At 58.4% G+C, this 11,838-nt stretch overlaps 1 protein-coding gene across 1 annotated transcript in view; it reads right to left on the bottom strand.

Annotated features, from left to right (window-relative positions):
- Nucleotides 1-11,838, bottom strand: part of LOC103623320 (ankyrin repeat and fibronectin type-III domain-containing protein 1) — a 194,293-nt gene that overhangs the window by 7,177 nt on the left and 175,278 nt on the right. The window contains exons 6-15 of the mRNA XM_017745682.1: nucleotides 7,428-7,629; nucleotides 6,917-7,124; nucleotides 6,425-6,619; nucleotides 6,055-6,168; nucleotides 5,380-5,477; nucleotides 3,831-3,921; nucleotides 1,984-2,091; nucleotides 1,660-1,759; nucleotides 1,016-1,148; nucleotides 155-274 (exon numbers count right to left, since the gene is read on the bottom strand). Of these exons, the coding sequence (XP_017601171.1) occupies nucleotides 155-274; nucleotides 1,016-1,148; nucleotides 1,660-1,759; nucleotides 1,984-2,091; nucleotides 3,831-3,921; nucleotides 5,380-5,477; nucleotides 6,055-6,168; nucleotides 6,425-6,619; nucleotides 6,917-7,124; nucleotides 7,428-7,629 (1,369 nt within the window). The remainder of the gene's footprint in view (nucleotides 1-154; nucleotides 275-1,015; nucleotides 1,149-1,659; nucleotides 1,760-1,983; nucleotides 2,092-3,830; nucleotides 3,922-5,379; nucleotides 5,478-6,054; nucleotides 6,169-6,424; nucleotides 6,620-6,916; nucleotides 7,125-7,427; nucleotides 7,630-11,838) is intronic.

Raw genomic sequence — 11,838 nt, 5'->3', positions numbered from 1 at the left:
CGTCCTGCGAGGGGGGAAGAGGGAGGGACCCGCGGCCATGGCCAGCAGGTCCTGGGTTTATCCCGGCTGTGAACATCCGTGTGCTGCTCCCAAAGGAGCTCAGCCTCCAGCGCCCCACTTAAAGTGTTTGCTCCCCACCCAGGCCGACCCTCACCTGCATCTGTGAGATGGCCAGCAGCATCTTGAAGCGCGTCTGCAGGATGCAGGAGCAGGAGGACTGGGACACGGTGACACACTGCAGCAGCCACAGGATCTCGTCCCACATACAGGACACCTGCACACACCACAGAGTCAGCGCTGCTGCTGCTGGGCCACGCCAGGGGGTTCTGGGGAAATGGTTTGCCTCTCTGTTTGAGTTGGGTTAGGAATGTGTGTGGGCATGCAGCACCTCTCAGCAGGGCTGCAAATAAATCCCTGTGCCACAGGCACTGAGGTGCCTCCGGAGCCTGCACCCAAGGGCAGCCCTGAGCCACGTCCACTCACACCTTCTTCATCTAGGACTGAAGCCTGAGGTTTGAATGCAAGCTGGCCAAGGTGGGGAGGCAGAAGAAAGCACTCTCTATCAGCAGATAAGGACCACCCAGCAAACTATTTTGGCCCTGAGCTGCCCACATGCCCTTTCCCTAAGTCTGCTGACAGTGCAGGCGCTGGCAGCAGCTCCCTGTGCACCCTCCGGACGAGGCAGAGGTGCCATGGCAGGATGCTGAGGGGAAGCAGCTCAACAGCCACCGACATCCCTGTGGAGAGGCACTGCCCACCCACCCTGGCACACAGCCTGCCCAGTGCAGCACCGCTCTGTCACCCATCTTTGGCCTTCCAGGGGTTGGGATGAAATGCCATTCCCTGGAAGTTTCCTGGTCCGTGCTGAACCCCAGCAAGCAGCAAGTCCATGGGCTGCCTGCACTGCCAAGCCCCTGTGTCTGGGTTGGAGGGGCAGCGGTGGTGCCTGACGCCTGCTGGGTCACCCTGGCACTCCTGGCCCTCTGCCCAAGCACGGGGTCCCTTGGCCACCCACCTTGGTGAACCAGAGGAAATCCTGCATGAGCAGGCAGGAGTAGGTATCATCAATCTCCACCACAGGGATCTGGTCTTCGTGGGTCACCAGGATGTTGTCATCCTTGTAGAAGATGGCCGTCAGGTAGAGGCCCCTGCATGGAGGGAGGACAGCCTTCAGTGTCACCCCCAGCTGCCAGCTCCATCTCTCAAAGGATCTCCCTCCTGAGGGAAGAGGAGATGCCCTGCCCCAGGTCTCCACTCCTCTCCAACAGCCCGTGGCAGGTGAGGCTTGTGGCTGGTACGGGAGCAGGAACCCAACATGTCCCAGCAGACACCATGGCCACTGATGCTGCAGCACGCGGCACACAGGTGGGGCCACGCTGTGCAGGGGACACTGGGTCTGGACAAGCTGGGGTGCCAGGTGGCCCTCAGAGGTGACGCAGGGATCTGAGCACCAGCACAGCTTGGCCAGTCCAAATGGAGACACCAAGAGAACCTTTGATCTCTGGGCCATGGGACTCATCTCCACCGACAGCACCAGCTCACTCCTGGTGCAGAGCCCACTCTGAGCACCCCCAGCCCCCAATGTGCAGGCCCAGCTCTCAGGCTGGGCAGCCCTGCTGGGACAGGGGCTCTCACCAACCCTGTGCACCAGCCTCTCACCGCTTCAGTGTCTTGAGGAACTTGCTGCCAGGGTGGAAGAGGTGCTTGAGGCTCTTGGACACCGAATGCTTTCTGCTCTGGGGCTGGTTCTTGCAGGGCTCTGTGGAGCAGAGAGCAGAGGATGCTGCAGCAGGAGATGAAGAGCTGATGCCAACCGGTTGGGAAGGCTCTGCCAAGGTCCCACTGCCTGAGCTGTGTCCCTGCTCTGCTCATCCATGGCACAGACCTACTCTTGCACCACCCCAGCTCCGTGGATCCCACCACAGCCCTGGGGGACTCAGCTGCACCCCCCAGCCTCCCTGGAGCACCGTGCTGTGGGCTCACCGTGGCAGATGCAGTGCTGGTGGACGGTCTTCACCTGGCCCAGCAGATGGTCCAGAGCTTCAGCCTGTCCCCTCCGGCGCGGCGCCCGGCCGTCGTACTCCCGCCAGTCTGTGGGGGACAGAACAGCGTCACCCCCGGCACCCTGGGGGAAAAGGGGCTCCCATCCCCTCCTCCCACATCATCTGGGCATGGCAGCAGCTGTGGGTGCTGGGCACCTCTGGGTGTGCTGGCAGATACCCAGTTTTGTGCCACTCTTCCCAGGAACAGCGAGCTCAGCACAGCACCCTGTGCCCACCGGCCTTCCCACAGCGTGGCAGGGGCATAGCAGGGGGAAGGAACAAGGTTCTGTCTGTTGCTGCTGAAACTTCACTGGCCTTAAAAAATAAAATTCTTTCCAGTCTCTTCCTCCAGGTCTTCCCCAGTTGCTCCAGATGAGTGCTGGGAGCTGGGCTTACCTCGACAAACACATAAATAAACTCCTGCCAGCTCTACCCGCTGTGGGACGGCAGCAGGACCATGAGCAGGACCGGGGAGGTGCCGGCTCTTCTCCCTCAACTTTGTATTAATTGCTTCAAACACCCCCTGTGTCCTGCCCGCTGCTGTTTTCCATGGAAAGTTCAGCTCTGTTAACTTTGGCTAGAACTTGCCGCTATTTTTAGTAGCTTTAAAAACACCCAGGGAGGTGCCTGACTATATTCTGCTGGGCCAGGGAGGGATCTCTACTGAAGGGAGAAATAGTAGTGGCAATAAAAATAAATAAACCCCACTCCTGTCTGATTCACTTCAGCCACACTCAATTGATGCCACCTGGATCTTGGTCACAGGGAATGTGACCTGTGTGAGGCAGCAAATGGGCTTTAAAGTGGGTGCAAACATGACAGGGACATGATACAGCCAGGGTAGTGGACTGCTGTGCCCTTGCTGTGTGCATTCCTAGACATGCAAATGGATTTTTGGTGATTTCAGTGCTCTGTGGATCTGCAGCCAGAGCTGTGCTTGGTGCTGCATGTTTCTGACCCGTCACTGTTCAGCCCCACCTGTCCCCGGTGCCCTCACTGCTCCCTGGGTGGCTGCAGCATGCTGGTACAGGATGTGCTTCCATGGTCTGGTCCTTGGGACAAGCAGTCCTTGGGCTGCTCCTTACTCGTTCCCAGCACTAATCCCATGGGACACCACACAGGCACCTGTTTTGGGACTGGTGACAAGTGGCAGAGGCCATTCTAGAGCCCCCTCAGTCCTGAACTTCACCCTTTGAGCTGCTCCTTCCAGCCCAGTCCTCCTGGCCCTTCTCCACACAGCACCCCGGGGTGCCTTGTGTGACATTGGGTGGCTGTTTCCTGACACTTTTCCTGGGGCCAGCATGGGTAGGAGAGTGCTGACAGCCCAGAACTGGTCTCTGCTGGGGCTCGTGACCCCCATCCCAGCTCGATGCCAGGGAATGCAGGTGCTTGGGTCTGGAGGGGAGAGACCATGTGGTGGCATGGAGTGGGAGGCCACTGCCACCCAGGACGGGGCCACTCTGAGTCCTGGCTCTGAGCCACCTCCTGGCTTCCTCCTTGGGATGGGCTGATCCAGGTGGCCTGAAATGGCTCAGCCTTTCCCAGGTGGCAGGGATAATGCAAGGCTGAAAAATCCCTATTTGGCAAAGCACGTGTTGGCTGGAGGCAGCACCCCAGACCCCCAGGCACAGGCTCCCTGCCTGGCCTGAGACTCCAAATTCTGCCTTGGCCCTGGGTCCCCTCACTCCCATCCCAGCAGTGAGAGGGACCCCCGGATGGCACAGGGAGCTGCCCTGTCCCCCCCTGCCCTGCGCTGGCTCCCATGGGGGTGTTCCTGGGGGTACTCACTGGAAGGGATGGCGAAGGGGGGCGTGGAGGCTTGCGGGGGACCCCAGCCCTTCATGTTGTAGGCAGACACCCGGACGTGGCACGCCGTGCCCTGCAAGGAGAGCGGCACACTCAGCACACCCCTGCCTCCCCCAGCATGGCTGGCAAGGCAAGGAGGATTCACCCAGCCCCCTGCTCCAGGACACCCCGAGGAGCACTAAACTGGGAGCCCACAGCCCGGATCACTGGCTCTCACCTCCCCTCCTGTACCCAGTCCTTGTTATCAGACACAAGGGAATCCCTGTGGCCCTGCTGGGTGCGTTTGGGGCACACAGAGGAAGGACTGGACATTGTAAATGCCCCTCGCCAGAGATGCTCCAGCCCAAAAGACTCAGTGCTGCTGTAGATTGGGGTGCTGGCGATCCCCTGGCATGTGTAAGGATCCGGCCCCTGGAGACAGGGAGCTGGCCCAGCACTGTCAAGGGCTTGTAGCACAGTGACAGTGATTAAAGCCTCTGATTAAAGCCCAGTCAAGCTGCCAGATGTTGCCAGGCCTCCAGGCACTCATGGAGGTGACAGGAGCCTGTGAAGCAGCTCTGAGAGTGTGATTGATGGGCTCGGAGCAGCTCCTTGCAGTGACGCAGCTCTGGGCTCTGCTCGAGCCCCTCCTGAGGGCAGCTCAGCCCTGACAGCGCTCCTGAGCTCGGCACTGCTGCCATGCCTGAGCCCCTCGCACCTCCCCAAGGCTGCTCCTCCACTCGGTGGTCCCTGCCTGCCTACCCCTGGTAAGGGTGACCCCATTTATCCCAGCGTGTGCCCGCCTTCCCACCCTGAGCTCCATCCCACCGCTGGCCCAGGGGACAGCTGACAGGCAGCATTGCTGTTGTGGTTCTCAGGGAGATAAAACAGCAGGAAGCCACAGTTCCACCAGCCATGACCTTGCCGAGCTCCCGAAGATGGAGATGGGGCTGGTCCCCCCTCTCGGTGACATCAGGGCTGGGGCGAGGGGTTGGACTGTGCAGGTGGCAGAGGAATGAGCCACTGATTTATTGCCCAGGAAGAGCCTGGGTGGAGACAGGAGTGGGGTGGGGGACAGAGGATAAATCAGGCGTTGGGTGAATGGGTCCATTCTGCCTGTCACTGCCGAGTCCCCAGGCACCCTGGCAGGGACGTCCCCCGCTGTCAGTGGCTGCGGCCGTGCGGGGACAGACAGATGCCTCTCCCAGCCCCACGCTCTTGGCTCTGCCCAGGCTGTGCCCACGGCACGCAGCGTGGCACAATCCTATTGTTCCTGCTCGGAATGATCGTAGAAACAAAGAATCATTAAAGTTGGAAAAGGCATCTAAGATCGCTGAGTCCAACCACTGCCAAGGCCACCACTAAACCATGTCCCCAGGTGCCAAATACACGTCCTTCGAACACTTCCAGGGATGATGACTCCCCCACTGCCACGGGCAGCCTGCACCAGCGCCTGACCCCCCCCCCACAGGCTGCACTATGGCCTGTGGCTTTTCCCAGCTGTGGGCTCTCCCCACCGAGCCCTGCCCGCTGTGGGCACCCTGGCACTCACCGACACCAGCCCCTGGATGGTGAAGTGCAGGTCCTTCAGCTTGTCGATCACGGCTTCTCCCAGCAGGGGCGAGAAGGTCGGGGAGCAGCTCCACTCCACTGCAAGGAGAGAGACCCCAAGGTGCCATGTGGCCCTGGAGTGAGGACAGGCCACCAGGGCTGGGGCAGCGTGTCACAGGCAGCAGCTGCAGGGGGACTGCAGACAGCACAGCAGCTGCAGGCAGCGGAGCGAAGGCAGGGGAAAAGGTGATGCATAGTGGGGGGAACGCCATGGGGAGCTGCTGTCCTCACCAAGCCACGTCAGATGGGGTCAGCACCTTCAACTGGTGTCTCAGAAGTGGGGGATGGAAGAAATTCTTCCAGAAGACAAAAATATCTGCTTTAAGTGGGTGAGGGGTGCAGGACAACAAAGTGCTCCCAGTGTGCAGGATGAGGGGGCAGCCAACAAGTGACACCCCAAGGTTTGCCTTGGTGCATGATGATGTTTGGTCTAGCTCAGAGCATTTGGGTGGTGGCCAGGCTGTCCAGCAGCTCTGGCTGCTTCTGTGCTCCAGCATAAAACTGTCCTGACTGGGGCTTGGCAGCACTGCCCATGGCACTGTTGTGTTGCCACGGGGTGCAAGGCACCTGCTGTGGCTGTGTGACCCTGCCCTGCTGCGGGGATCCTGGTCCTTACCTTTGTACTTGGTGACAACAGCTGAGTTGACGCTCAGGGGCTCCCAGAAGGTCACCTGCAATGAGGAGCTGCTGGCCACAGAGAGGTGGACGCTGCTGGGGGCATCTGGCACTCCTGGGGACAGAGAGTGCAGGGACTGCTACAGCGAGGACGGTCGCTCTGAACCCCCCTGTGTCTCTCTTGGGCCTCTCCCCGGTCCCAGGGACATACTCCCCGAGTGGAACATGTTCTCCCCTCCATGCACCCATACTGCGAGCCCTGGCCACAGGGTGCAGGGACCCTCTGATGGGTGCTGGTGCCACACACAGCCCCACTCCTTGTCCTGGTGCAGGGGCAGCCCCCCGGCCCCAGCCCTCCTGCGGTCACTCACGGGCATGCTCAAACCCTGCCTTCATGCGCTTGTACAGCCGGAACCGCCACTCCCAGGCCTTGAGCTGCTTCTCCTTCTCGGAGCAGTCAGCGTTGGGCGCCTCGTTCACCACCTGTGCCATCAGCTCGTTGACGCGCTGCTCCGCTTCCCGCACCAGCGTGGAGAGGTGCAGCGAGCGGCTTTCCAGGCTCACGACTGTGGGTGGGCGGGCATGGCCGTAGGGCCCAGGAGGGGAGGGAGGAGAAGGTGGTTAGGGCAAGCTCTGCCTCCGCTGGCAATGAATCCCCACCGTGTGACCCCATCCTCCCCTGCACGTCCTGGTCCCGGGGTGCACTTGAGTGCACGGTTCCCCTCGAGCCCTGCTGCAGCCTGCCCCAGTCTCCCAGAGCCCAGTGATCGCCTCCCCACCTGCACCCAACGCCTGTGGTGTCCCACTGCACCACGCTGGACACCCAGGTGATGGGCACGGCACAGCTCCCTGTCCCAACTCACAGTGGGGGCTCTCCTTTGCTCCTGCCTGCAGCAGGGCCCTGGCGATGGGAGCATTGTTGGTCATGATGGCAATGTCCAGGGGCAGGAGCCCCTCGCTGTTGGGGGTGTTGAGGTCCAGCTCCTCAGGGCTGTAGTGCTTCAGCAGCTCCTGCACCCTGTCAAGGTCCTGCAGCTCCACGGCCTCAAAGAGGGCAGCATTGCTCTGGAACTGGGTGAAAAGAGAAACGCGGCTGGGCTGAGCCTGGGGCACCCGCCTCCCTCCCACCAAACACCCTGGACCCTCACTAGCACCCCATGAACCCAATCAGGGAGAGGGTGCCCTCATCCCAAAGGCTTGGGAGCATCAGCTCTTTGCAGACACATCTGGATGATGCCAAGCCAACACCTGGACCACCTCCAACTCAACTTGCCACGGCTTCACTTAACACATTCTTGTGCTCCCACCCAGGTTCCAGCATCACCCACACAGGGACCCTCTGTCCCCATGTGGAGGGAGCCAGCAGGCACTGACCAGGTAGGACTTGCGGAGCTTCTCCTTCTCGCCCCGTCCCACCAGGCTGCCCTCGTCGAAGGAAGTGTAGTTGACGCGGAATTTCCCGGACAGGTTTCGGTAGAGCCTCTTGGCCGCGTTTGGTGAGGAAGGGCCCGGCGGCTTCCTGGCCTGCGCCAGCTGCAGGTCCCGCATCTGCTGCGTCATTTTAGGGGAGGATGACCTGGGAAAAAGCCAGGAGAGAAATGAGGCATGGAGGATGTGCCAGAAAGGCAGAGGCACATCTGTATTGTCGGGACCAAGACAGGAATCAGGAGAGCAGAGCTCTCCTGGGCAGCACCCACGTGAGCGGCTGCAAGGTGGATGCCGGTGCCAGCAATGCCCTGACCCATCTGTTTTCAGCTGAGGCAGATCTGTTCCTCCTCCTCACTCCTGCTGCTGGCCCTGCAGGTGCACCTAAGGGCTTGTATGATCCCTGCAGGTAAGACATTTCCTTCCAGACACAAGCTGGGATGTCCAAAATGACCTCAGGCTGCTGAGCTCTACAACTGGTCTGGATCCATCTCACCAGGGCAATATCTCCACATGCCCAGTTCCACCATCCAGCTCCTACAGAGATGGGCTGCCCCATCTGGGCATGCCCACACCCTCAGAGTGCAGTGGAGGCTGCAGGGGCCAGCAGCCCCCAGCCCCGTGCTGGGTGAGTGCTGTCCATCACTGCTGGCTTGGGATAGCCTTGTGTACCCTCTCCACACCCACCCTTCCACAGGAACCCGTGTCCTGCACTTACCACCATCCCTCAGCCCACTTTGCCACGTGACTTTTCTTGGGGCTGTTATCCCAGCGAAGGGCACCCTCTGGAAGTGAAGTGGGAGCAGGGAACAGATGAAAGGCCATTTCTAATGGCATCTGGACAATGCCAGGTCCTGATGGGGACCACTGACCTCAGTCTTCTGCTCACCAAGAGATCCAGGCTTCACAGCTGCTCCTTACCTTCTCCATCCATTAACCTACAAAATCTTTTCTCCTCTCTGATTATAGAATCTCAGACTGGTTTGGGTTGGAAGGGACCTTGAAGACCATCTAGTTCCAACGCCCTGCCACTGGGACAGGATTTTGATTCTTATTTTCAATATCTACAAGTCACAAGGAAAGCTGGTGTCTTTTCTGGGGCTCCCCAGAGTGGGAGATGTCCCTCTCCCTGCAGCCAGGACCCTCCTGCCTCCATCAAGAGCTCATCCCACCAGACAAAGTCCCCTGCTTTGGTGTGAGAGTGGCCTTGTTGCTGTGTGGGGCTTTTGCCCATGAGTCATCCCCTACAGCACGGAGGGTTTCCACTGTGTCAAACATCTGATCCCCTTCTTGCCAGAGCTCTGGCGCAGTTCCCAGGGGAGCACCAGGTCTGAGGAGCATTTAGCACAACTACACTCCACACGGTTTCTCTCCCTTTTGACCCCATCCCCCTGTGTACAAGGTCAGATATTTAGGGGCAAGGTCTTCCCCCACCGCTTTATTGGTTAAATACCAAGTGTGATGAAAGCATGGCATTTGGCTGAAGGTCGTGCCAAAGCACTCCAGCGAGGCTGTGCCTGCGGTAAGGATGTTTATAAAGCCATCATCGTGGGACAGGATATTAATAACCCCCTCGCTCGGCGCCCTTTGTAGTCCTCATTTCAGATGAGGCACAGTGGGCTGCAGGAGGACTTTAATGATTTTACCTTTTATTACTGTGATATTTAAGAGTGGAAAATGCTGCGGAGGTTGGCTCCTGGCAATCATTCATCTCACCAGCTCCAGCCTGGATTTAGAGGTCTCCAGTGTGGCCCAAGCCACGGTGTCAAGTTGCTGCCCTGGGCTGCTCCAGGAATGGACATTATCTGAACACGGGGCTTCATGGATCAGACTGAGCAGCAACCACACCAACCTAAGGCCCATTTGCAAAAGCAGACAGGTGTTTTGTCACTTCAGGTGGCAAAATACCTCCGAGCAGCCATGTGGGAGTGGGTGAGTTTTGAGCAGCAGAGTCCTATTGGTCCTGGTGGGGAGGAAGGGATCAGCACCCAGGAGGGTGTCACCATGGTGGGAGAGACCTGCACAACGCAAGGAAGGGCTGGAAAACCAGTCCTGTGGTCTCCAGGACATGGAGTCCTCACCCTGAGCACACCATGTGTCCTTGTGGACAGGGAGCAGCTCCTGGCATGGCCTCTCCAAGGGCTCCTCGTGCCAAGGGCTCGCACACAGCACACGAAGCCTTCTACAGAGGGCAGGTACAGGACCCCAGAGGGCACAGGGGCGGAACAGCAGCACAGCTCTGCTGCCACTGGTGCAGAGAGATGAGAGAAAAGCCACCTGTGGCCTGAGCAGGCAGCGCTGTTCTGGCAGGAAGAGACAGGAAGGCAGCTCCTGACCCTCCGGCAAAGCCCAAGATGCAAAGCACTCCCTGGCATATTTGGGAAAGAGAACTGGCTCGAGAGGTTCTCCAGCAAAACCTTGCCCTTTTTCTTGTGTTTAAGAGTTCCCTGCTGCCCAAGTCCTCCTCTCTCCATCTCCAGCTGCTGCTCAGAGGTGAGGGTGGCTCTTTCAGCAGGCTCATCAACAAGATGCATAAATTCCACTGCAGCTCCCCTTCTTCCAAGGAGGCAACAATGCTCTCCCACACGGAATGCTCTTCACTCTACGGGAGCTGGAGCAGACCCTGCTGTAACAGATCCCTGCTCCATTCGTGCCTGCAGAATTAGGGTTTAAAATGGAGTGGTGCTTTGGAGCAAAAGTCCTTTTTCCTGCCAATTAAAATACACGGCAAATGACCCAGTGCAAGCAGAATGCACAGCTGGGAGGAAGCTCTCTCAGAGATGGCAGAAACAGAGACACAGACAAATTTCTCACTGCTTTCCCTCCTCAGATTTGCTTTTAATGAGAAGTAAAGAGATGGAAATTATTCAGTGCTCAGGAGTGAACATCTATGTATATTAAACCAGCTGCCCCTGAGATAAAAGAGTTTCCTGGCCTGTGGTTATGAGTCATCTGGACTCAGTGAAATGGTCTTGATTTCTCTAGAGCTAAACTTTGCCCTGGAGCAACTGATAGCTGAAAACAACACCCACAGATGTCCTACCCTCAGGGGCTGACCTGCCAACACCAGCTCACCCATGGTAAAGCCCCATCCTGCAGGGAGGTGTGGGAGCAGATCCCACCTCCTCTGCCTGAAGAGTCTCAGTGCAGCCAAACTAAATTTATCCCAGCCACAATTGGTTCTTGTTGCTAATTATTGTCCTACGGTCTGCAAGCAGGGGCCGGGTGCTTTGCCTGCCCCAGCAGCTCAGCTCTCTGGCCATGGGGGATGTGTTTGTGACCATCAGGGAGGTGATGTGGACATCAGGTTTGTAGTGCCATGAATCCACACACCAGCAAACTCCATCACCCTCTCCATGCAAAGGGCTGAGGTTCTGTGGAAGGATGTGTCAGATCCATTGGGGGTCAGTTCTGGGCCTCTCATGACAAGAAAAACCTTGAGGGGCTGGAGCGTGTCCAAGGAAGGGAACAGAGCTGGTGAAGGGGCTGGAGCACCAGGAGCGGCTGAGGGAGCTGGAAAGGGGCTCAGCCTGGAGCAAAGGAGGCTCAGGGGGGACCTTGTGGCTCTGCACAAGTCCCTGACAGGAGGGGGCAGCCGGGGGGGTCGGGCTCTGCTGCCAGGGAACAGGGACAGGAGGAGAGGGAACGGCCTCAGGCTGGGCCAGGGGAGGTTTAGGTTGGATATTGGGGAAATTCCTTCATGGGAAGGGTGGTCAGGCACTGGCACAGCTGCCCAGGGCAGTGCTGGGGTCACCATCCGTGGGGGGATTGAAAAGGCTTGTGGATGTGGCACTTGGGGACATGGTTTAGTGGTGGCCTTGGCAGTGCTGGGTTAATTGTTGGATTTGATGATCCTAAACGTCTCTGCCAACCTTAGTTATTCTATCTATGATTCTGTCTCAGGAAACCAATGCAATAGAGGTGGTTTTCTTTTTTCTAAAAGCACATGAGGACGGATGAGCATAAGGCACCTTCATTTTTTCCTTCCTCCAGCATCAAACACAAGCAAATCCACTGGGTAGCTTATAATGTGGTTTATGAATATTCGGAATGTTAATGTTTGCAGCACTGCAGATCTTGGCCTAGTAAAAAGTGTTACTAATTGTTGCAATTCCTTGATTTTAAGTGCATTTTGTTGAAGGGCGTAGCCCGTCCGAGTGTCCAGCTGAGAACCAGTCCCCAACAGGCACAGCTGCTCTGCCCCATGACAGAGCCCAGAGCCCAGAGCCCGGCTGGCTGCGAGACCCCTGCCCCCCCGAGCCCAGGGGTACCTGGACAGGCAGGGAATGACCACCCTGCCCACAGGTCACCAGGCCAGACATAAGGAAGAAATTTTTTATCATGACGGTGGGCAGGCCCT

This window comes from Corvus brachyrhynchos, unplaced genomic scaffold, assembly GCF_000691975.1.
Source record: "Corvus brachyrhynchos isolate BGI_N302 unplaced genomic scaffold, ASM69197v1 scaffold369, whole genome shotgun sequence".
Lineage (NCBI taxonomy): Eukaryota > Metazoa > Chordata > Aves > Passeriformes > Corvidae > Corvus > Corvus brachyrhynchos.
Note: the sequence above shows the minus strand (reverse complement) of the source record. Positions and strands in the feature narration are given on the sequence as shown.